This window comes from Chenopodium quinoa, unplaced genomic scaffold (assembly GCF_001683475.1).
Source record: "Chenopodium quinoa cultivar QQ74 unplaced genomic scaffold, ASM168347v1, whole genome shotgun sequence".
Taxonomy (NCBI): domain Eukaryota; kingdom Viridiplantae; phylum Streptophyta; class Magnoliopsida; order Caryophyllales; family Amaranthaceae; genus Chenopodium; species Chenopodium quinoa.
This window is the reverse complement of record NW_018742669.1, coordinates 157,315-181,600: the sequence shown is the minus strand read 5'-3', so window position 1 is coordinate 181,600 and position 24,286 is coordinate 157,315. Positions and strand designations below refer to the sequence as shown.

The 24,286-nt window shown below is 35.0% G+C and overlaps 2 protein-coding genes across 2 annotated transcripts; both read left to right on the top strand.

Moving 5' to 3' along the window:
- Positions 1-900: 900 nt before the first annotated feature.
- LOC110722304 (tropinone reductase homolog At5g06060-like) lies at positions 901-6,590 on the top strand. The gene is made up of 5 exons (XM_021901577.1): positions 901-1,320; positions 1,461-1,668; positions 3,220-3,436; positions 3,532-3,638; positions 6,127-6,590. Exons 1-5 carry the CDS (start codon positions 1,229-1,231, stop codon positions 6,313-6,315), a joined length of 813 nt encoding a protein of 270 aa, XP_021757269.1. The 5' UTR covers positions 901-1,228; the 3' UTR covers positions 6,316-6,590.
- Positions 6,591-16,507: 9,917 nt separating this feature from the next.
- LOC110722303 (protein phosphatase 2C 37-like) lies at positions 16,508-18,388 on the top strand. The gene is made up of 3 exons (XM_021901576.1): positions 16,508-17,084; positions 17,209-17,532; positions 17,631-18,388. Exons 1-3 carry the CDS (start codon positions 16,644-16,646, stop codon positions 18,066-18,068), a joined length of 1,203 nt encoding a protein of 400 aa, XP_021757268.1. The 5' UTR covers positions 16,508-16,643; the 3' UTR covers positions 18,069-18,388.
- The last annotated feature ends 5,898 nt before the right edge of the window (positions 18,389-24,286 follow it).

Genomic DNA, 24,286 nt, shown 5'->3' with positions numbered 1-24,286 from the left:
ATCGTCTATGGTTTTAATGTGATGCAATGTTTTGTCTTTGGACTTTGTTGTTGAGAGTTTATACCTTCTCTTGAAACATTGGGTGATTCACTTGTTCCATATAAGCTCCAATAACTTGTATCTAGGGTCGGTAAAGGTTTATCGTCTAATTGGGTACCTGTACATACAGTCAACGCAAATTAGCTGATTTTAGGGTTTGTTCGAGAATAACCGCTCTGATGATAAAGTCAGTCACTGGATGATAAGAAAGGTGATTTGAGAAAGTTTAGTTTAAAAAAATTGTACCTTAGAAGTGAAATATGCTTAGGTATTTATAAAAATCCCCAAGCTGGTGTCACATGTATTCCACATAACAAGCTTGTCAAGTGGGTGGTAGGTGTCCACGTGGCCATAAACAGGTCGCCACATGGCCGGCGTTATAGAGCCTGGCCTAGTTTACCTGATTCATATTGTTATCGATATCATCCCGTTCAATCAATATAGTACGTTACTATTTAAAAAGAACACGTTATTACATAATATAAGCACATTAAATTAAATTATCTTATTAACTAATTGCATGTAAATCGACATCAAACGGGGTGTAACTTCTGCTAATTGGATTTGATATAGTAACAAGATCAAGTGAGCTACACTACTAAAAAATTAAGTACCATTGTACCAACAACATAGGTCCTGTTTGGCAAAAGTAGCGGTAGTGGGTAGCTTTTAACAGTCGAGCAGTCGGCGGTTGTTAAGGTAGCGAGTAGCTGTCAATTAGTAGTGGGTAGAGGTCAGCTGTTAAAGTAACGGTTGATAGTATGAGTGTTTGGCAAAAGTAGCAATTGCAAAACTAAAATATATCAAAATTTATATAAATATTGTTTAAAAAGTAATAAAAATTTGTCAAACGCTACTATTTTTAACGTTTGAAAAAAGCTACCTAAATGCTATCTCTATCGCTAACTGCTACTAAAACCGCTACTTTACCAAATACTCTCAAATTTTTTGTAATAGAGTTTTGACTGATCAAAACACTAACCGTTACTTCAAACGCTACCATCAAATAAGGCCATAATATTAAGTTATTGACATCTCAACGAAGAGCTTCTCACCACTTAGTACCTTCAAAAAAAAAAAAAGTAATGAACCAAATTGATTGCTAATCGTCGGAAATTCGGAATTTACCTATTTTTTTCATCGTTTTATAAAAAAAAATCCAAAATCATAAAAAAATTGAAGAACAAAAATGGCAAAACCTCAACATAGTGGCACTTTTTCTCAACGATGGTCTCTCTCTGGAATGACTGCTCTTGTCACTGGCGGCACTCGTGGAATTGGGTCTCTCTCTTTCTCTCATCTAATTGTTAAATGTATCAACGTTTCAGTGTTTAATTTTTCTGGGTTTTTGATAATTTTTTCTGGGTATTCAATAATTTAAGGTTTTAATGTGAATTTATATCTGGGATTATGGTTTATAGGAATGCAGTGGTTGAAGAATTAGGAGGTTTTGGAGCAAAAATTCATCTTTGTTCGAGAAATGAAGAGGAATTAAACAAGTGCTTAGATGAATGGAAGGTAAAAGGTTTTGAAGTGAGTGGTTCTGTTTGTGATGTTTCTTCTCGGGAACAACGACAGAAACTTATGCAAGATGTTTCTTCAATTTTCAATGGAAAGCTCAACATTCTTGTAAGTTGTAAGATCTTTATTTTTGGCTCTGAAATTATGTTTTTTTACCGGATTTTTTTTTGAGAATTTGCAGATTTTATTGATGATTTCTTATATGGTGTTTGATCAGTTAGAACAATTTGACATTTTGTTATAAGAATCGTGTCTTGACGTGTAGTATATTTTTGAATTGAAATGATAAGTTTTGGTGTCAATGAATTTTAGTTTAATTGTTCTTCATGATCTTGAAGTTGATTGGAATTGTGTATCTATGTGCGGCAATTCGGAATTGGTCACGTTGATAGTGTATATTGACTATATACGGGCGAGGGAGTATGCACATATTTACTCCCGCCTTGTTCTTGTATAGTTGTACTCACTGTGTTATATTGTGCATGGAAGTAAGGTACTGTAGCCAGGCAGCCTGGAAAGACTTAAGAACCTTTGGTAGTCACCAATCAATTCTCAAAGAAAAATTCAATTGCATCATCTTTACTAATCTAAATAATTGAGTTCATTATCCAGCCCAATCTGGCTTATTTTCCATCTTAAAACAGCTAACGGGTTGTGAGAATCAAAATGGTAATGCAAATTGGATCCAGCTATGACTAGACTTTGCGAATTTACTTAAATCTCATACTTCGTGCATAGCTTCTACTTAACCTTCATGTTGTTCTTGATGATTAGAATACTCATTAGAAGGAAATAGCCCTGAAGTCGAGAGATCCTAACATTTTGTTTCACATCACATTGAAAGAGACCTGAAGTGGGCTAAATTCCTTTAGATTGAGAAGTAACCTTCGATTTGGTTAAACATCCATCCTGCTTGATTGTTCCTTCATTACCAATTGACTTCCATACTATACACTCTTGAAGGTGTATAGATATTTCAGCTTAGCAATCTAGTATTTTACCTTTTGGTTTCATACATAGCTAACTGGCTTGTAAAGATAATAACAGAAGACTTGCAAAGGTTTACATCCCTTTGTGTTGATAGAAATCCGTGGACCTAGATACGTCCAAGCCCTGTAGGAGTTGGACTGCACACCCTTATTGATTCTTGTCCCTTACCCAAGCAACATGGCACTGCCTTACGTTCAAAACATATTCAGCAATTTGTTTGACATAAAAAGAAAATCTTCCAGTTGAGGAGCCTTTTGACTACCAAACCTATTTTGCCTTAAAGCAGTAGATTTTTTTATTGATTTTTATGTGTGAAGTATCTCTTATGCAGTATGATGTGTTTTTTTACCCTTGGTATATACAACTCTACAAGCGCACTGGGCTGCTGGTTGTTCTTATATGCCTTTCCTTTTCTTCATTTGTTTGTGCATGTTATAAGGTATATTCCAATAATGCCATAGTACAAAGTCCTCAAAGAGACAGTCTTAGTTTTTCTGCTGCCTTCAATGTGTTTGAAGGCTCTACATTCAGGCATTGCAATCAGATCTGTCTCCTGCTTTGTACAATTGGAACTTGGAAGTCCTTACATTATAAAAAAATGCTTGTGGATTTTTTAAGGTATTAAGAAACTGTCATGTGCTATCTTGGTAATATTTTCTTTGCTTCCAGGTAAATAATGTCGGTACGAATAAAAGACAAGCAACTACTGAGGTCTCTGCTGAAGATTATGCAACATTAATGACCACCAATTTGGAATCTGCTTATCATCTCTGTCAGCTTGCACACCCTCTTTTAAAAGATTCTGGAGCTGGAAGCATTGTCTTCATATCATCTGTTGCAGGGGTTACATCTATTGGTACTGGAACTGTTTATGCGGCTACTAAAGGTGCGAATCTACTTACTAAAGACTCTTTTTCTCGTCTTCTGCTCATCTAAAATAATGAAGATTCTTGATAGCTATATCCTCTTTCTCATCTTCAGCTGCAATTAATCAGCTGACCAAAAACCTGGCATGTGAATGGGCAAAAGACAATATCAGGACCAATACTGTTGCACCTTGGTATACCAGAACCTCACTTGTAGAGCATGTAAGGCCCTTCTATACATTCTTATTCTACAAAGTTTCTACTTGCAAGTCTTTGCCAGATAATCGAAATTAATATGAAACTACTGAGAGTCGAAATATACAGCTCAGGGAAAGAACAATCAGTCAGTCGCTAAAATATACTATGCTGTGAAGCTCTGATGACCAGCCGCTGACAATATCCTAATGACTGTCATATTCTTTATTTAGGAACAAATCACAAATGAGAGACTTTCATTTTAAAAGGGAAGGGTAGCTGAACACTGATGTATTCTCTTAGGAGTGTTTCTACCACTTTTGCAAAAAAGTATGAGCTGTACAGAATATATTGCTAATACTCCTACGAGCTCTAATCTATTCCTTTCCCCCGCCCCATATTATTTTGCACTCTTGCCTTCATTTGTTGTCCCTTATTTAGTTATTTATCTCTCTATATCCACTATTTTTAACCCTCTGCGCCAAAGACAAGTGTGCACAATATTGTTGGACGGAGAGTAAATTTTTTTTTTTTTTAAAATTCTTTGTCCACTTAGAAGGAAGCACTTTCATTTACATGATGCTACTATTTTGAAGAGAGGGTGTTGAGGGAGTGGGTGGGTGTGTGGGGGGGGGGGGGAGTGAGTTTGAAACAAAGAAAAGAACAGTTAGCTGAGTAGAATGCATACTATAATCTCCAGCATATCATGGTCCATGAATGTGGGAAAGTGTGTATAGTGATACACTGCAAATTACTTGGACTTCATCAATTCATCCCACTTGATGAAAGACAGTTTTATTTGTACGAAGATGAATTCATCTGTCTTTACCCAACGTGGCAAATTTTTATCCGGTTGCTTATGTAAAAAACTTTGGATCCATTTTTTGAATTCTGCAGTATGCATTGCTAGGACACACACACACACACACACACACACACACATATATATATATATATATATATATATATATATATATATATATATATATATATATATATATATATATATATTATGTACAACTTCTTTTGCTTATGTTGTTCATCTTGGTGGTTTTATGAGAACCTGCTTTTTCTCATGGATGAGATTCAACTAGTGTAATAATCCTCGTGTTAGTACCACCAAAGATGAATAAGTATACTAGGAGCGGAAGTTCCTGACTCACACAAAGATGAATAAGTTCACTATCTAGACCATCAGGCACTCTTCATTTTTCTAAAACTTAAGATTTCCAAATGTCTCCCTCTTTATCTTATTTCTTTGCAAAGGTAATGCTTATACACATTAAAGGAATATGTGAGAATGCAAAACCCTCACTAAATAGTAGGTTAGTAGGAATATGGGAGTAATGAATTTCCTTAAAGCTACATAGCGTGAATAGATCTAATGACTGCAAGTATTGCTGAGTTTCTGTCAATGCTCACTTTTTTCAGTAAAATTGTGTCTTCCGTTTCATTCCCACTTTCAACTCCACCACTACTCTTACTCTTACTCCGTACAAAACATGTATGGAAATATATATTAGAAGAAGGTTTCTTTACTAAATCATTTCCAACTTTACATGCCAAATAGGTGGACATGGTCGAGGTAGATTCGATGAGATTCATAACCCCTTGAAACCCCAATCCCACCCTTAAAGAAGACTAGGACTTTTACAGATCTAAGGACTATGGTGATCCTTATCTGTTTTTTTTTTTCTTGTTGGAAAAGTAGCATCATTATTGAATGTAAGTTAGTGGGGCTTGGCCCATGATGCTGATGGTTAGTATTGTTTTAAGTATCTAGAAAACCATGTAATCCTCCATAATGAACCAACCACCTCATCTGCTAGAGTTAACAAAATGGTAGCCAATCCTCCCTCAATTAAAGGAATCTTATGGCTCTATTGTGCTCACCAATTGGGGTAGGGTTTGGGTTACGGCATCAAGTCCCCGGCCTGGGGGCACGCCAGCAGCGCAGCAGGGGCTCGGCTTGCCAACTCCCCTCCCCTTAGAAAAAGAGAGGGGGGGGGGTGCAATAGCGAGCGATATAGTTAAGGTTTATAGATCCTTGTATGTAACCTTCCAATGTTATTGTCTGATTTGTCTCGGTGTCTGTTGACCCCCCTTTTTTGCTTCTTCCACTTTATCGTACCATCTTAGACATTTCTCTCCTACTCTTTTGGGACCAATGTTATAACTAGTAACACTGTAACAGGCTTGAGACTTATCCAAATATGAATGCTTTTTTATTTTTTTTTTCCACAACCTGTAATACTATGTTTCAATATGAAAATGCATCTTATTCCCAACATCTTCATTATACGATTTTATAAGACTAATGATTAAAATAAAATATAACTGTCAAAATTGGTGAAGTAAAATACAGGACTTTGAGAAAGGCCAGGTATCTTTATTTCTCCTCTTTATGTACATTGAATTTGGTTCTATTTTCATTATACGAAGTAACATTTTATCTAGGCGCCTCCAATGCTGAGGTAACCTTCCTTATATTTTCTTCGTTTGGTTTTAATTTCAGTTGCTTGCTGACAAGAGCTTCTTGGAGAAAACCATTTCGCGCACACCTCTTGGCCGCATAGGAGAACCAGAGGAGGTATCATCAATAGTGACATTTCTCTGCCTTCCTGCTGCTTCTTACATCACAGGCCAAATTATTTGTGTAGATGGTGGAATGACTGTTAATAGTTTTAACTCCGGGCTTTACTAGTTATTAGTTCATCCTTGTCAGTCTCAACGCCTTCTAGTGAACTAGGCACTTCTAGGCTATCGATCACCTGAGAGTCATAAGCATCTATTTAACCGTGACTACTTAGATCAAACAATAAGCTAGGGAGTAGTAACTTAAATTACACCCGTATTTTCAATAATTTGTTTTTGGAATAAGTTTTTCGGAGACGTATGGACTGAAAAGTAATGTTTGCATTATATCATTCATATGATGCCATATCTCATTTGATAGATACCAATGTCCGGTTTTTATAATTAAACGTTTCGTTTCTTTTTCAAAATACATTATTGATGATTTGGTCCCATGGGCCTTAGTTTGGTCCAACATCCAATAATACTCATGTTAGACAAATCCAATTCTCACCAAAATTAAATAAAGTTTGTTTTTAAAAAAAAAAAAAAGGAAAAGCCACGTGTTCATCAATTATATCATTAATTAATGTGCGTCATCATCTTGGACCTCATTATCCATGATTTTTAATTAAATATCTAAGTTTTATATTTTTTATTATTACTATTTCTCAAAAATATTTTTTATTATTATATTGAGGTGAGCCTAATATCTAACTTTCTAACATTTTTAAACCGTCCAATTATTATTATTAACTTTGCCACCTTATTTATACTATTATTTTCTTATTTTCCCGAAGAAAATCGAAACCCTCGTAGTCTATCTTAGAGTCGTAGGTACAGCATTGTTAATTGTTTTTGTAATTATATTATAATCATCAGCGTGACACGTGGTTACAAACCTTAATGTAGTCCCAATATGTCCAACAACTAGCAGGTGTGTGCACCGCACCAACCCAACTTCTCGTGTATAATTTTCATTAAGGTTTCTTTAAATCATCAAAATTTATGTTCTCTATTTAGAGAGGGTTTTATTGTTAAAAAGAGTCGTAAAAGAAACATAATATGTACGGAATTTGATTTTAGATTTTTTAAGTATCATCCGTAAGACTTTAATTAACACATCAACTCCATATTAATATGAAACCAGTAACAAAGATCTACTCCATATTTTCTAGGGATTGGTTCGTTGAAGGTTAGATTAAGGATCTATTGAGGTTACTTACTTTACGACACGTTGCATAGTCTTTGATGTGTAGCGTTGTTAATTGATCAGTATAGAATAATTTTATTGAAGACTATAATATAAAAAACTCGTGTCCTCTGTTAAGGCAAGAGTGTGATTTCATGATTCATAGTCTTGCCTCATTGAGTCATATTATGACTAAGAAAAGACACATGTAATCTACTATCTACTTCGACAACTTATGTACAAAAAATTATGTAATTCGAAATATGGAGTACTAAAAAACACCAAAATGTCCTTAATTTCATCCGAAAAGACAAGTTCATATTATATTAAACCACATTTCTATTTTTATTTTAAGTTGTCACAGTTTTTTTTTTAATATTTATATTCTAATATTTTAAGTTTTTAACCTAATTGTGCCTCCTTTGTTTTTTTTTTATTTGACTCAGTTTGACTTTTTACTACTTGTATATACAACTTTACCTTTAACCGTGTTTTGTGAGCATGTACGTAAAAGAATATTCATGTAAATTTTTGTTAGAATCGTTAAAATAAATAGCATTATATTATTCAACTTTTATAATTATTATTACTTATAAAAAAAAAAGTTATTGAGGGTTAAAAGTTATACACCGAAAAATATACCGCAACAACTCGTACAACATTTTATATATCTAAACAAATTAGTAGGGAGTTGAAAAAAATCAGAATATGTTGAAATGATCAGGTAAACCACATTAGCAAATTACCCCGTACGAAATTAACAATACTTTATAGTCCTAATCCCTATATAAGTAACTTTGAAGAGTGGGACAGGCTTAGAAAAACTTGACACAACACCTTAAAAGGAAACGTTTCATAATAAAGATTAGGGACTGAAACGGGACAGCATCAAATCAGACACGATGCAACATTAGTTTTGTGCCCTAAGGCCAGTGGGCCCTGCTCATTCCAGTGTCTCCAAGGCCCGTTAATTTATTCCATTCCTTTTTACAGTAACCACTGTCATTTTACATTTTTTTGTTATTATTATTGATGAGACCATTTTACAATTTTATTTTATATTTTGACAGAATTTTACAACGTTTACTCTATACTAGTGTAATTATATATTTCTTGTTGCAATAATATAATTTCCTAGGCAATGGAATTTCCTACTTCATATTAATCACAAATCCAACAAAAAATATAATTTCATGTGTGTTGCTAAATAATCAATTACAAAGACATTGGGTGTCATCTTAAAATATTTAGTCAATTAGTAGTAGACATATATGCATTCTACTTTTTTTTATTATTAGGAAGTACTACTTACTAATGATAGCACATAACTCATAGGAATATAAGATGTAACACAAATGTCAGTAGTTAGTTAACCAAAAATTCCTTGATTCAAGGAGAGTACAATTTTAGCAATTTCACCATTAAAATATAACTTTGACAAATTATTAAGCCATTAGTGTTGTTAACGTATGTATAATTAAAGGTTATTACTTTTCATATCTAACTTGTTATATTTGACCCGTTGATGATTTAATATTCTAATTTATAAGCACTTCATATTATTTTATACTCTGTGCTACGTAGTTTTCCATGAATAGTAATCAATACTAACCAAATTAAGATTGACATAAAAGAATTAAATATTATGCAGACTGATTCTCAACCTCAAACTTTAGGGGTGAGGATCCCTTATATCTTTTCCTTCACGAGAAACCCGCTAACCCGGAATGAATTGATTGACATGTCAATATGAAACCCGCTAACCCGTAAGTAAAAAAGGCGATTTACCACAAATAGAATAAATAAAAATTCGGACAGTCGTCACGTGGCACTAGAATGAGTTAAGGGTGGTAAATAATGGTTGACAGTTGGCAGCTTGTAGAAAAAATACGTGGCAAAGTATAAGTGGAAAATGTAGGTTTCATGTTAGGTCTGTTATAGGATTCGTGTGATCTTCCTTTGGGACCCACAATTGTTCCCAACTCTCTCTATAAATGACCCTACACGTGTCACTTTCCAAGTCGCCCTTTCCTTTTAGGTCAATCTATCTTCGGACTTTTTAATTCCGGCGTTTCCAAGCAACATACTCAAATAGCAATTGCAACATCATCATCAACTTTTCCTAATTTTATTGTTACCATTTTTTGATAGAGTATAAAAATATTCTTGGCCAGTCATTTGACATGGTATCAAGAGCTAGCGTAACACAACAGTCACGAGTTCGAATCTCATTCACCCCTTCTTTTAAAGTGGTATACTAAACGCTGGATATGGCGGGCTCATGTTATATTCACACTTTAAACTCAATAGGCTCTCATGTGAGGGGGCGTAATAGAGTATAAAACATATTCCTGAGATTCAACTATTAGTTTAAACTTTTGGTTGAGATGGTCCACTAACATTTTTCTTTCTTTTAAAAAACATGAAATTCTGATTGTACTAAAGTTTGACTTGACTATGTGATGGTTTAGCAAAATTTTGACCTTATTTTTTCACCAATGTATACTACGAGTATGATATATGATCAGATATAATATTGTGATATTCTTCTCATAATTTCTCAATGACCTTAGTTATTAATCAAGTTACAAAGTTAACTTTAACTCATCCAATCAATTGATTTTTCCAATCATCTAGGTCATTTTCAAAAATCAATTGCACATATGTACGCAACTTTCCCTTCATTTTCAATGGGGCGAGAATGTAGGGAGGTTTAGTTGGTGATGGGCGGGTATAAGGATCAAAATTGTATCCACCACATGTGGTGATTGGTCAGATATGAATTTTAGATTAAACCCACCCTATCCCCACTGACCCCGTTTCTCGTCCACATAATAGATAATGTATTGCTAATAAAGTTAATCATTATATATGATTAAGGTAAAATAATGAACCTATTTTTTATTAACTACCAACCTACTGTTAGTACCAATGTGTTATGGTTATATTGTACTCTCTTTGTCCCCAAATGTTCTTCCCATTTTGACTGTGCAGGTTTCTCAATGTAACTTTTTGACCTTAAATATGTTAGTTGTTCATTAGTGAAAAATATAACAATTGAATATTAATAAATTATTCATTAAGACGGATCAAATAAGACCCGACATAACTGTTATGCCTTATATATTAAGAGTAATTTAGAAGATTTTCTCACCTTATGAATAATGTCAAGACAATAAATGGGGAGAACAAATAGGAACGGGAGAAGTATAATTGTATGGCAGCGGCACATATGTCCAATTTTGTGTTAAAAAATTATAGAAATTAGCGGGGTTATAAGGCAGGTGTGGTCCGAGTGTGAGGTGGGTGCAGAGATAGATTTCCGCTTGCATCCACTAGGGCAAACTGGGATTGATGTAGATATTGTATCCGTCATGGGTGTTGGGTGGGGATGGATATGAGAATTGGGGCGAGGGGGGTGGATATAGAGTTACCATCCTCTTCCGATCCTCCAATCTGCCCAATTTGACATCCCTATTTGCTACTTTGTATATTCTAGGTTTGAATATAAGTTGTTGACAATATAAAGGTTATATCGTATATGTAGACCATCTTCTACCTTCTCAAAATCAAGCAACATCCTTTGTGAATTGTGATCGTATGTTTGTGCTAAAGTGCAAGAAAATTCATTACATGGTTTGTCTTGTTGACTTGTAGTCTTACGTGGGCGGTTTTCGCCTTGTGGGCTTGTACTTTTATTGCCGTTTTGGCTTTTTTTATGGTAATGTTATTTCTAATTACAAAAAAAAAAAAAAAAAAAAAAGGTTTGTATGTCTTGTTAAATTTGGATTAATAGTAAGCATTTTCAAATTATTATACTTTGTCCGTTTTTAAAATATTGCACCACTTGTTTTTTAAGAAAGTTTCACAACTATTGCACCACATTCATTTCAGGAAACAAATGTTCACACTGCTTATACCCAATATACCTTTAATTTTAACACTTGATTTTTTATTAGTTTATATTTAAATCACATAGATAATTTTGTACTTTTACTCCTCTTCCTATTCCTTTTTCCCACTACAGAAAAAAAAAATGTGTCCAATTTATATGGAGTAATAATAAAAGAATGGAGGAAGTATATGAATATAAGTAATTTGTAAAAAAATCAAATATCTCATATGATGTACCTTTTCTTTTTCCTTGTCCAAATCTTTCCTCCGTACAAGATGAATTAATAATAAGTTTATTAAATAAAATCGAGAAAACGAAGCCTCTATAAACCACTAATAAAAATGTTTAAATAAACAAATTATTGTTTAATTTGATTTTGATTACTACTTTTGACATAGCATAGTCGTTATGACCTAAAAAATACTTGTATAAATCCTTGTATACGGTCGTAAAGAAATTAGAATATGAGAATTTGAATATATGACTAAACAAATTATCTGACTGCCAAAAATAGAAAATCTTACGTGGTGAGTCTTGGTTGATTATTTGTTGCGAATTGATCTTGATAATGCCGCCCTTTCTTAAGCGACGTGTATCTATCTAATCAATTCATGCAATTTAACCACTCATTTCTTAATATTTACATCTAGTCGTAATACTTTTTTTTTTTTTGTTTTTTTTTTTTTTTTTTTTTTTTTTTTTTTTTTTTTTTAAGATAAAGGGTCCTATTGGGCCGAAATCCCTCACGGGTTAATTCGGCCTAGCTTAACGAGCTAGACATCAATTTGGGGAGTATACTTTGAAGTTTGAACAATGTTGTGTTTTATACATATTCCGTAAGATTATAGATTTTAAGTAGTGTATAGTTTTTTTTTTAACAAATTAAGTAGTGTATAGTTATTGTTAATTAAAGATATTATTATTTAATTAATTAGAATTCTACATTAATATATTACATATATACACTTTAAAAAATAGGGGAATTATAATTATATTGTTCCAAAATTTAATTTAGAGTGAATTATGATACAACTAGTGGGAGTTGAGTCATATGAACGGTATAATCTTTTTCTTTAAATCTCGTGATTTAAAACCTACAAAAAATATTCTTTCAAAAAAAAAAAAAAAAAAAAAAAAACCTACAAAAAATATTCTAACCCTAATAATAAAATTGAGAAATATACACATGTCAGCAACATAACGTGAATAATATTAAAAAAATTATGATGACTACTTCTCAGAAGACACGTACAAAGATACAGGTATACAGTTGCGAAGTTTACGTTCTCCTTTTTTTATATTTATTTTTTCAATTAAATTTAAATTCCCTAAGTAGTAATTTTTCATACCGTATTTTCATAATAGAGGTTGATTCCCATTAAAGGCAAAAATTTAATTAAAAAAATAAAGGTAAAAGTAGAGGATGATTGTTATTGGAGTGTCGAAATTAGATTGGATCAACCTCATTATATTAACGACTAAATAAGTAATCAAACCATAATTAAATTTATAAGTAGCATAGGTTAGCTAACTCTGACATTAGCATATAGACATATAGTACCCTCTTTAATTAACAAAATAAAGGAAGGTGACAGTGAAACATAAGATGTTTAATTAATGTAATTAAACATCAGTCAGCGCCATTTGCAAGAAAAAAGCCAAATTAGAGAGAGCATTTACTTTATTATGGACGGCAAAGACTAAATATTTTGAAATCGTTAAAGTAAACGAACCTTATATATGTTCCAATTTGTATTTTTTTTTTCTTTTTTTTTTTTTTTTTTTGACATGTCCGATATGCTTACTAAACTAAATTACATATACCTTTTACGTGGAGAGTAAGGGCGTACCGCGTAGTCATAGGGTTGTTGTATTAAGGTAGAACATTGAAACGGTTAGGCACAAATTTATTGATTGACATAAAATAAATAATAAGTACTAAAATAATGCAAAAGTCATCTCTTAATATTGATACAGACTAATTCACAAAAATTTAAATAAGTTAGTGAAAAATTTGTCAATTTATCTCTTGAATTAGTATATACGTTAACTTACTACATAGTACGGAATAGTAAACAAAAATAATAAGAGTGCATTTTTTTTTTAATTAAAAAAAAAAGAAATAAAGTGTATTTAAGTATTTTATTGTGGCTAATCACTTGGACAATTTTCCCCTTCCGTGTATTGTGACAGTGTAAATACACCTATGTATTTTTTTAAAAGAAACCTATACAATTAATTATTTAATTTTGATCATCACACTCATTTATTGGCGCACCTCAATATGTATACCAATGTAATTAAAGTTACTTCATCTATTTTTATTATAGTTGACACATTTTAATATATTAAGACATATTTGTCAATGCATAATTTTAAATAATAATATCTTATGTACAACTAAAACTATGATATTTAAAACATAGATGTTGAGAGAAACCAAATATACAAACCTCGCTCGACTATGTTTTTTCTTAAGGATATATAATCACAAAATGAAGTCAAATTAACTTGGGTGAATAGTGGCGATATATAATCACAAAATGAAGTCAAATAACTTGGGTGAATAGTGGCAAAAGTCACTAAAATTGAAATGGAGAAATTAAAAAAATGTGCCATGTTGTCTCCACCATTGTCAAATAATAATGCTCAGTAAAATAATTAAAGTTCAGTAAAAATAAGTTACGTACGTTTATTATAAATAATTTTAATATCAGTAATAATTTTATTTCAATAGAAATAGTTGAAGTGAATAGAGTTTAAATCCTCGAATCTATCTTGTTTCATTTTATCTTATCTTAATTTATTTTGGTTATAAAAAAAACTGATAAATTTGGACATATAAATTCAAATAAAAAAAATTATACAATAAATAAAAAATTTCAAACAAAACCAGGTGAACCAAGGAGTAGTCAATAAATGTTAAAGGATTAACTTAAGGGTAATGCTATATGTAGCCCTTATGGTTATGAATAAGTATTTAATAACTTTCCTTATTTGGTAATAATTTAGGATTGCATGACAAAATCATGTGCAAATCAGTGTAATTAATGTTATATTTTCATTTGTTTTTTCCATTTTTAGATTCTAATATGTAGCCCTAAAAGGTATGTATAACATTTTCTTTAACTTATAAAAGTTTGAGGTGATCAATGAAGCACATGATCAATTTATACGTTCTATCACTACACATTTACTCCATTATATATTCCACCAATTTTCTCTTCTTCTAACCCGAAAATAAAAAGAAGTTACTCCCTCCGTTTTATAGTAACCACAACGTAGGGAGTGCATATAGTTTAAGAAAAATATTGAGTAGTCTTGAAGGCTTCAATAAAGCAATGCAAATGAATTTTTTTTTATAATACTCCATATAAAGTATAGTTAGTACTCCAAATAAAAAAACAGTGTAAGTAGGGTTAGTAAGAGAGATAATTAATAATAGGAGAAATGAGTACTATTCAAAATATTCATGAAATCATCTGAAAATGGAGAAAAAAAAAAAGGGGGGAGGGTAGAAGCAGAGTACAAGGCAATAAATACAAATGCAGCAAAATCCAAAAAAAGCGGCTTCAGAGCCACGTCAAGCAAGTGACAGGTGTCGAAAGTAGAGAGTAGAATGCTGAAGAAACGAAGACTCCCCAGGAAAAAAGTTTATATTCTGGATTAATGAGATGTGGCATTTGTATTTTGTTTGTGGTCCCACTACCACTCACATAACTCACCCCTTCACTTTTTTAATTTTTTTGTTTTCTGAATTTCTGCCTTTCCCCTTTGCCTTTGAGAAGGACACCTCCATTTAAACACCTGTTGCCTCTTCACATTTTCCATCTACTAGTATTTCCTCTACCCACCCCTTCCACCATTTTTTTCCTCTTCTGCTTTATTATATTGTAGATTTGGAAACCTAACCAAGATTATGCTCATTATTTTCTATAACCTTCTCTTTTTGAGGTTTATTACTCCTCTTCGCCTCATCTCATATTATTTATTATGACATTTGACTAAGTACGTTTGTCAACACTTGAAAGTTTAGTATTTGAAAAATAGGTAAATTACGGAGTATTAACATTAGTTGTCTAAAGTGACGTTTGTAAATTATGCAAAGAATCAATATGTTACAAGTAAAAGTGAATATATATATGATCTATAAAAAAGAGTTACATTCATGGCTATTGCTTAATCTATCACCATATTCTAACCCTAATTTCACATTTTTTAAAACATGGCTGAAACTTATTAAATATTTTTATACACTATTATGCTACCAACCAATATAGTCAAAACCAGTTAACGCAATCAACTCTAAACAATCAAAGTCTCCCTAGTTTCCACAACAAGACCGCCACAATTCTTTTATAGGGAACATGACTAATTTCAATAGTAGGGGAAAGCAAGTTATTGCTATGTACAAAAATTAAATGAAGCGAACAATGATGAACAAGCGAGATCGTAATTAACCATGAAATCTATCACTTAATTACCTTCCTAAAATAGAGAATAGTAATAGGATGGTTGACCTTTTGGAAAGTCCTCATGTTACACCCCTTTTTCTTCATCTTCAAAAAAATAAAAATTACCTACCTAAAATAGTGATGAAAAGATGAGGTTATATTTTACGTGACTGATATCTATATTAAATATTGACGAATAAAACATCGTTAATTGCTAATTATAGAGTGAATGAGGTAAACATTGTCACCTTTAACTATAAAATATTTGATCTGATGCAAAAAAAAAAAAAAAAAAAAAAAAATCAAAGCTTTCGCAATCAAAAATCCCAAAATTGGAACCAACAAAATTAACCCATGTAAGCTTACCAGTAAATAATTTCCATATGTGTAAATGTGTAAACCATATTTGTACTTAAAAAAAAAAAAAAGAAGGTGAGTGTGTTCGGCGCGAGGTTGGGTAGGGGTGCTGCAACAAAAGGACCACATGCGTGTCAGAAAAGGAAGGCCGGTTGAACAGTTCGTGTTAATCCCTCATTGGTCCACGTATCCTCCCTAATTCCCCACCTCCCACCCGTCAAAACCTATCTCCACGTGTTCTTTCTCCCCCATTCATCTCTCCTCTCTTAATCCAACGGCTCTCCTTCCTCCTTCCTTTACTCTACGTCACTCCAACTGGACGTGTCGGCCCACCCTCTCCTGCCCGCTTCGGTCACGGTCACCCCCATTTCCTCTGCCCGTCTTTTCCCCTCTTTTTTTTAAAGACCCCTCCTCCCCCTCTCCCATTTCTCTCTCTCCATTATTTCCTCACTTCACAACACCTTTTTTTCTCTCCCTAAAAAACACTACTCCGGTCTAAACCCGGTTTTATTCTTCTATCATTCATCATTGCTACTACTATTACTTCTTTTTCTGATCAAATGGCGGGAATGTGTTGCGGTATTAACGTTGGTGAGAATGAACCCACTAGTCCGGTTGAACCGGCCTCACGAACCGCAAGGAGGAGGAGAATGGAACTCCGTCAAATCAAGTTTATCACTGATATTGCTGATACTACTCGCTTCAAACGCCGCAAAATCGAAGATCAAGATGAACAACAACAGCAGCAGAAACCGTCGTTGATTTTACCGGCGACGCAGTGTGAGAATTTTTTGACCTTGAAATTTCCCGGCGAAAAACCTAAGGAATCCACGCTTCATGATGATGACTTTCCTAAGTTCGGTTACACTTCTGTTTGTGGTCGGAGAAGAGATATGGAAGATGCGGTTACGATTCGTCCTTCTTTCTGCAAAAAAGACGACTCCAAAAATCAACCCGGATTTCATTTTTATGGCGTCTATGACGGCCATGGCTGCTCTCATGTAATTACTTACTCGACATCTTTTGCAATGAATCTCGATTTTACTCATCCGATTCGAAAATTTTGCGCGCGTGAGTTGAATTTTTGTGTTGGTGCTGATTGATTTTTGCTTGTTAATGTTATAGGTTGCGAAAAGATGTAAAGAGCGGATGCATGCGATTGTAAAGGAAGAGATCGAGAAAAACGACGACGATGACTGGACTCAGGCGTTGTCTCAGAGTTTCACTAGAATGGATAGAGAAGTAGGAGATAGAGCGAAGAACAACGGCGGTGCTTCAACTTCGACGAGCTGTCGATGTGAGCTGCAAACACCGCAGTGCGACGCCGTCGGATCTACCGCCGTTGTCTCCGTCGTAACGCCGGAAAAAATCGTTGTTTCAAACTGCGGTGATTCACGCGCCGTGCTTTGCCGTAAAGGCGTCGCCATCCCTCTATCTAACGATCATAAGGTAATTAATTTCACCGGACTATGATGTCATAATTACAATATCATTTTTATGAATTTTGTGGATGGAGAATTAATATTTATTTGAATTTGTTTTTGCAGCCGGATAGACCCGATGAGTTGACCCGGATTGAAGAAGCGGGTGGTCGAGTAATATATTGGGATGGTGCAAGAGTGCTGGGTATGTTAGCAATGTCCAGAGCAATCGGAGATAATTATCTAAAACCGTATGTCATACCCGACCCGGAAGTAACGGTTACGGATCGGACATCAGATGACGAGTGTTTGATTTTAGCCAGTGATGGTCTATGGGATGTTGTATCGAACGAAACGGCTGCGGCCGTGGCGAGGATGTGCTTGATTAATGCTGAAAAGCCGGCATCGCCGCCTCGTTCGCCTGGGAACGAAGCGGTGGTTGCGGCTACAAAGGATAGTTCCGATAAGGCGTGTTCGGATGCTTCGATTTTGCTGACGAAGTTGGCTTTGGCGAGGCAAAGCGCTGATAATGTCAGTGTTGTTGTAGTTGATCTTAGGAAATGAATGAAATTAAAATAAAAAGGAATGATTGAAATTTTGAGGTACTGTAGTTTTGTTGTTAGTAGGTTGGGAATTTTCAGATTTTTTTTTTAAATTTTTTTTTAGCGTTTCTTTGTAGGAAGGTTTCCTAATATTGATGGTTAAAAAAAATGGCCAAATGTATGGAAGGAAGGGCAACTTTGGGTATAGGAGGAATCATCCACGATGATGTTAGATTCATCAAATTGTAAAAAAGAAAATCGTGGTAACTAATTTGTACCATGTTCTATTTTAAACTAATTAATTGTATCTATTAGTAGATATTATAATTCCCAATTAACTTATTATTGTTGTTATTTTAATTATGAATGAAATTAGTGAAAAGGGGATGCTGAAAGATAAGAAGAATAATAGAGGAGATATTTAGAGAGGCCACTAACATGGTGATAATTTATGGTGATTTTGATATGAAAATACTGTAATCATAAGCGAGATTTGAAAGTAAGACTTGGTCTTAATTCGTGAAGGGTACATATCCTATTAATTTGGTGGTGTGTTGGGGGATTTAATCAGTGTTCCTTAAGACATATCAACTAGCTTGCTTGTCTTAATTGCAACATCATCATCATCATCATCATCGGTACTCGATCTATCATCACAATGTCTTATGGTAAAGGGATGTTTTGGCTCTACCTTAAGATTAGGCGAGTTTTTATAGAGTTGATCATCTTTGGCCTTGCTTCGAAACCGATGTGACTTGCTTTGTGGGTAATTGATTTGCCTAGCATGGTCCGTAACTTGGTTTGTGAATGATTGTTTGGCCTAGCATGGTCCATAATCAACTCTAAGGCGTTGCTCTGAAACCTGAGTGACTAGGTTTGTGGGTGATTGTTTGGCCTAGCATACTCCATAATCAACTCTAAGTTTAAAGTATATCGATGTTCGTCTTGTTAATTGTATTATAATTAATCAATGATTTCCATTTTATCCTTGGTTTTATGCTTAAATTGCATCTTATCCTTGGATCAAGGTTATTAAATTGATAAATGTTTCCATCTTGTTCTTGATTCAAGGTTAATTGCATGGATCCAGGATAATATGCTCAATGATAGGTTTCAATCTTATTACCAGTGATAGATCTAAGTTTAGATTGCATCTTATCCTTGTATCAAGGATTAATTGATGAAGCGTACAATACTTTTCTTTGAGCTTCCTTTGACAGCTTTAAGCTGAGGTTGATGTAACAAAAACAAATAGTGCTACTTTGTTAGGTCCACATATAGAAAGCTTGTGTTAAATTAATTATATGCAGCTGGCTGATAGCACCAAAGATATGATATATAGTACTGAGAGTCGGAGACTGCAAAAGATCTTTAGTGATATTTGGATTTTGATAGGGAGTAACATCAATTAAAATAGTTAGATGAGGGGTACAAGTTATAAGAAGCAAGTGTATTGAAGATTGTGTTTCCAGGAATTTGGCAACTGTGCAAGTCGATACACACTTTCATGGCTGTGTTATATATCTATTAGACCATACCCAACAAATTTCATATCGTATGGAAAGTCAAACTAGTTTTCTTATGTATCTACTCCACCACAAATTAAAATTGGTGATTCCATCCTCCTTTTAAAATTTTTTAATTGTATCCACCAATTTATATATTTGTTTAATAAACTTGACGAGTAATGTATTCTTGTGTTAAACTTTGACCCTAATTTAATAGTAAAAAAAAACTATATCCTAATTAGTTCTACTAGTAATTAGTCAAAAGAGTATTATATAGCCATTTGATAGCAGTAAAAACTACAACTTTTGTTGAATGAAAGACATAATCATTCAAGAGAAGAACAATTAGATTTTTTTTTTTTTTTTTTTTTTTTTGAGTGGATGGAAGAAAATGGAAGTAGGGCTATCAACTTATCTTTTTTCCAGGAGAAAAAAGTTGGGAGATAATTAATGAGAAGATATGGGAAGATTTTGATTCCAAGTTGAAAGGCCTTTCATAGGTTTGAAGAGCTACAACTTGTCCTAATATTATCCTATATATTCCCATATTATTATTAATAATATATGTTATTATAAGATAATACACGTATGCATCACAATGGAAAACAATGAGGGTAAAATTGGTAAAAAAAAAACAAAAGATGTTACGTACTGATTGGTCAGTGGGGTTATGATTAAAGAAATTGAGAGGGCAATAAGGTCATTATACTTCCATGGAATGGTAAACTAGCAATAAGCCAATAATGTTATCCATTGTAGTTATGGTAGGCTAGATGGGATGACTGATTCTTGGCATTAATTATGAAATGTTAGACATTTTGGTTTTCGGGTTTTATCTCAATTTGAATAAACCATTTTAAGTTCCACCATAAAAGAAAATTGGTTTTCCTTTTTTCAGTGATCCAACCGAGAGGAAGTCAAATATGGTTTAACTCTTGAGGGTGGTAATGAATTTGGCCGGAATAAATAAATAAAGTGAATTTTATTAGTTTTTTCATGTTTGGTATGATAAATGATATGAGAATTGGTAGGAAAGGAAAGAAAATAGAATGAAAAAGTCTTTACAAACTTTTCATTTTTCCTTTTCTCCCAAAATTAGATGAATTTGAGAGAAAAGAGAAAAAAAAATGCTTCATTTCTCTTCCCTTCATTTCCTAACAATTTTACATTAACCAAACATCGGAAAATAAAATCACTTTTACTTCCCTTATCCTCCTTTCCTTTCCTTTCTCTCCCTTTCCTTTACTAATTTGAACCAAAAAGGGCTTTAGTCTAACGGAAATTGAACTCGAACAGATGAAAATAATCTCATTTATTTTCCCAAAAAAAAAAAAAAAAAAAAAAAAAGGAATTAGTCAAAATTTTCTGCCCAAAAAAATATTAAAAAGATGATTCCGAAAATGGGACATTACAAGATTCGCCAACTTCTTAATATGCGACTTTTAAGTCCATTACAAGTAAGCCCAATACTTTCGGCCCATATACTGACAAACCCAACACTTTCACATCCATTAAACTTGATCTTCTCAAGCCCATTTCATGGCCGTAGGTTTGTTGGGCCTTAAATAAATACTCTCCATAATTCTTCATCCGTTTTCTTAATTACAATAGTTTAACTTTTACACCATTCACATATCTCACTTTAACTAGATTTGATGATTTATAAATTCGGAAAAATATAGTCATGTGGGATCTTGTTAAACTCATTTCGATTTATACTTTAATAATATCACATTTTTATAATTTTTACACATTGATAATATAGATATTAACGATTGAAATAGTGCATTGACAAACATAAAAAGAGAAGTGTTGCAAAACATGTTACAGAGGAAATATTAGATTTTCTATGATTATACGTACTCAATTACTCATAATCTCATATACTTCGTACATAACTCATTTATTCATGATTAATCTAATACGCCACTACTTAATCAAATGACAAACAACACATTTTTTGTGTGGCTAGCCACACCGTGTGGTCAGCTGACACACATCAAAACACTGACTGGGTTATGATTAGGGGGATTTTCCCTCCAATCACCCTCGCCATGTGGACCAACTAGGTCCTGACAAGTGTCACCCAGTTGGGCTTATCAGGACCTGCCACGTGGCACACTTCAGCTGGTCCACCATGGACTTCCTATGCTATGCCATGTGGCCCTTCAGCCTTGCCTAAACAGGTAGCAGATTGGGCCCAAATCCCAAGAAAGCCCAGTCAGTCCTAGGGTTGGCCAAAAACCCTAGAGCCTAGCACGCTTCCCAATGCTATAAATACTGTCATAAATGCTCATTAATGACAGAGATTGTTCACAAGAAACACACGGATTGCACAAATCCCAAGACAATCACACACCACTCGGTACCGCCTGCTAGACCCGTCCTAGCATTCGGCACCCATTTACATTCCGCATTACAACTCCTTCATTCGCTAACTTGATCGTTGGAGGCGGAGCTCCTTGCCCAAGGAGTCTCCGTTATCTTGCAGGTACAGGCGCGTGGTTCCAGCCTCGAAGTTGTAACTCTCCCAAGGGACACAGAAAACCCCGAAACATTTTGGCGCCGTCTGTGGGGAGAGTACCTTTGAGATGGCATCACAATCTGTACCAACCAATAGTGACAAGCGTCCCGAGGTCGACTGCCAAGAAGACGAGCCTCATGTTTCTTCTGATCAGGACACTGAGCCTGAAGTTGAGACTCGCACGGCCCTAGAAGGGTCCTTGAGGGCTCGACGCACTACCCCTCGTGAAAGGCAAGAACGACAAGACCAGGCCGGTCAAGGCCAAACAGTCGGACCTTCGGCCGACCCTCATCAAGCGGTCGACTGGACAGCTCTTGTCTCAAGGAATGATCTTATGACCATCATGAGAAGTTTCAAGGGTGAGATTAAAGATCTCATCAACAAAAAGACAACTGTCTCCCAAAAAGGGCAGTCGAGCAAAAAGCCTTCCTATTCAGGGAAGAAGAAGTCATTGAAGGACCGTGAGGCAACCCCCCACCCTCGCCAAGAGGAGAGGCGGGTACCTCTAGTCAATTTGTCCAAGCACCGTATCCCTGCCTCATTGGGAAGGAAACCAATCCGCCTGGTTCAACCAGACGGCTCAAAGAAATCCTACTCAGACGCCCGGCTGCTGATTCAACAAAAAAGGAGCCAACAGCAGTCTGAGTCGGCCTCTACTTCTGTTTTTCTTGACAGTATACAAAACACTTCTATGAATCATTCAAGGTCAAACTATGAGATCCGGACAGGCAGTGCACACTCCGGTTCTAGCTCTCACCACCAACGGTCGGCACCATATGTCACTCAGCCGCCATATGTGCCGCAAACTCACTACTTTTTGCCACCTCCTCTTTTTGGGGGTTAGACAGCTAAGAATGTCCAGCCTTTGGACTGGCAGTTACGATTGCTTCAACTTGGAGAACAGCCAACCGCCTTCTCCAAGGAAATCTTACAAGACACCCAGCCGGCCAAAGTGAAAAATGTGTTAATAGGCGCCTATGATGGCATCACTAACCCAGAGGATCACCTGATGACATTCACCAATCTAATGTACCTTCAAGGATTGTACGATTCCACATGGTGTAGGTGTTTTCCTGCCACTCTGAAGGGAGTCGCCCAGCAGTGGTTCGGCAACCTGTCGGCCGGCTGTGTTAACAACTTCAGAACATTGGCTTATTTGTTTGCATCAAACTTTTCCATGAATATACTTGCCAGGAAGATGACTCTTGATCTAGGAGCCGTCCAGCAAGGAGAAAAGGAGGGATTACACTCCTACATAAAGAGATTCAATCTGATGAGGATACAAATACCCAACATGCCGGATGAAGTAGCCTATACTGATTTCTTCAAGGTATTAAAAGACGGGTCGAACTTCAAATTCGATTTAGTCAGAAAAAGAGTGGCTACTCTCCAAGAGGCAATGATGGAGGCCGAGACCTACATACAGGCAGTCGACCTCTGTCACATAGGAAAGCAAGGGGACCAGAAAAGGTCCGAGAAAAAGGAGGGTCGTTCACAGAAAGCGGCCCCCAAGGAAGAGAAAAAGAGAAAAGATGTTTGGATGGCCGACTCCACTAGTCAGCCGTCCAGTAAGAAGAGAAAGGAATTCACTCCATACTCCCCCAAGTATGAGTTCAACAAGATAATCATACCATTTTCTAAGAAGTTAAGGGCCGACTCTCACTTAAGAAGCCGACACCTATGAAGGGTGATCCTAGCAAGCGCAACTAAGGCAAGCACTGCCATTTTCATGATGACGTTGGGCATGAGACCAACAAATGCATTAGTCTCAAGCGTCTGCTGGATCAGTTGGCTGAAAAGGGTGATCTGGACTCTTATGTCAAGAAATCTAAAGGAAAACAGCCCCCCAAACAAAATCAGTCGGCCAGGAAAAAAAGACAGAAGCCGGCCGACAGCTCTGACACTGATGAAGCTGCCATCTATACAATAGCAGGCGGCTATGCAGGGGGAGGCCCAACTGTTCGGGGAAACAAGGATAACATCAGACAACTGGATGTTAACTCTGTTAATCAGGGTGAGACCTTTGGTACCTTGTTTCCTGAGGTTATTATTTCTGAGAAAGATTCGGGTGGTGTCCGACGGCCGCATGACGACCCAATTGTCATCGAGTGTAAAGTGGCCAATCAAAGAGTCGGCAGGATACTTATTGATACAGGGAGTTCGTCGGACCTCATCAGCCATAAGTGCTTGACCAAGCTCAAGTACAGG

Coding starts and splice junctions, on each gene's coding strand:
- LOC110722304 (XM_021901577.1), top strand. CDS start 1,229: ATGGCAAAACCTCAACATAGTGGCACTTTTTCTCAACGATGGTCTCTC. Junction 1,669..3,219: donor ATGGAAAGCTCAACATTCTT/GTAAGTTGTAAG, acceptor CTTTGCTTCCAG/GTAAATAATGTCGGTACGAA. Junction 3,639..6,126: donor GAACCTCACTTGTAGAGCAT/GTAAGGCCCTTC, acceptor TTTTAATTTCAG/TTGCTTGCTGACAAGAGCTT.
- LOC110722303 (XM_021901576.1), top strand. CDS start 16,644: ATGGCGGGAATGTGTTGCGGTATTAACGTTGGTGAGAATGAACCCACT. Junction 17,085..17,208: donor ACGGCCATGGCTGCTCTCAT/GTAATTACTTAC, acceptor TTAATGTTATAG/GTTGCGAAAAGATGTAAAGA. Junction 17,533..17,630: donor CTCTATCTAACGATCATAAG/GTAATTAATTTC, acceptor TTGTTTTTGCAG/CCGGATAGACCCGATGAGTT.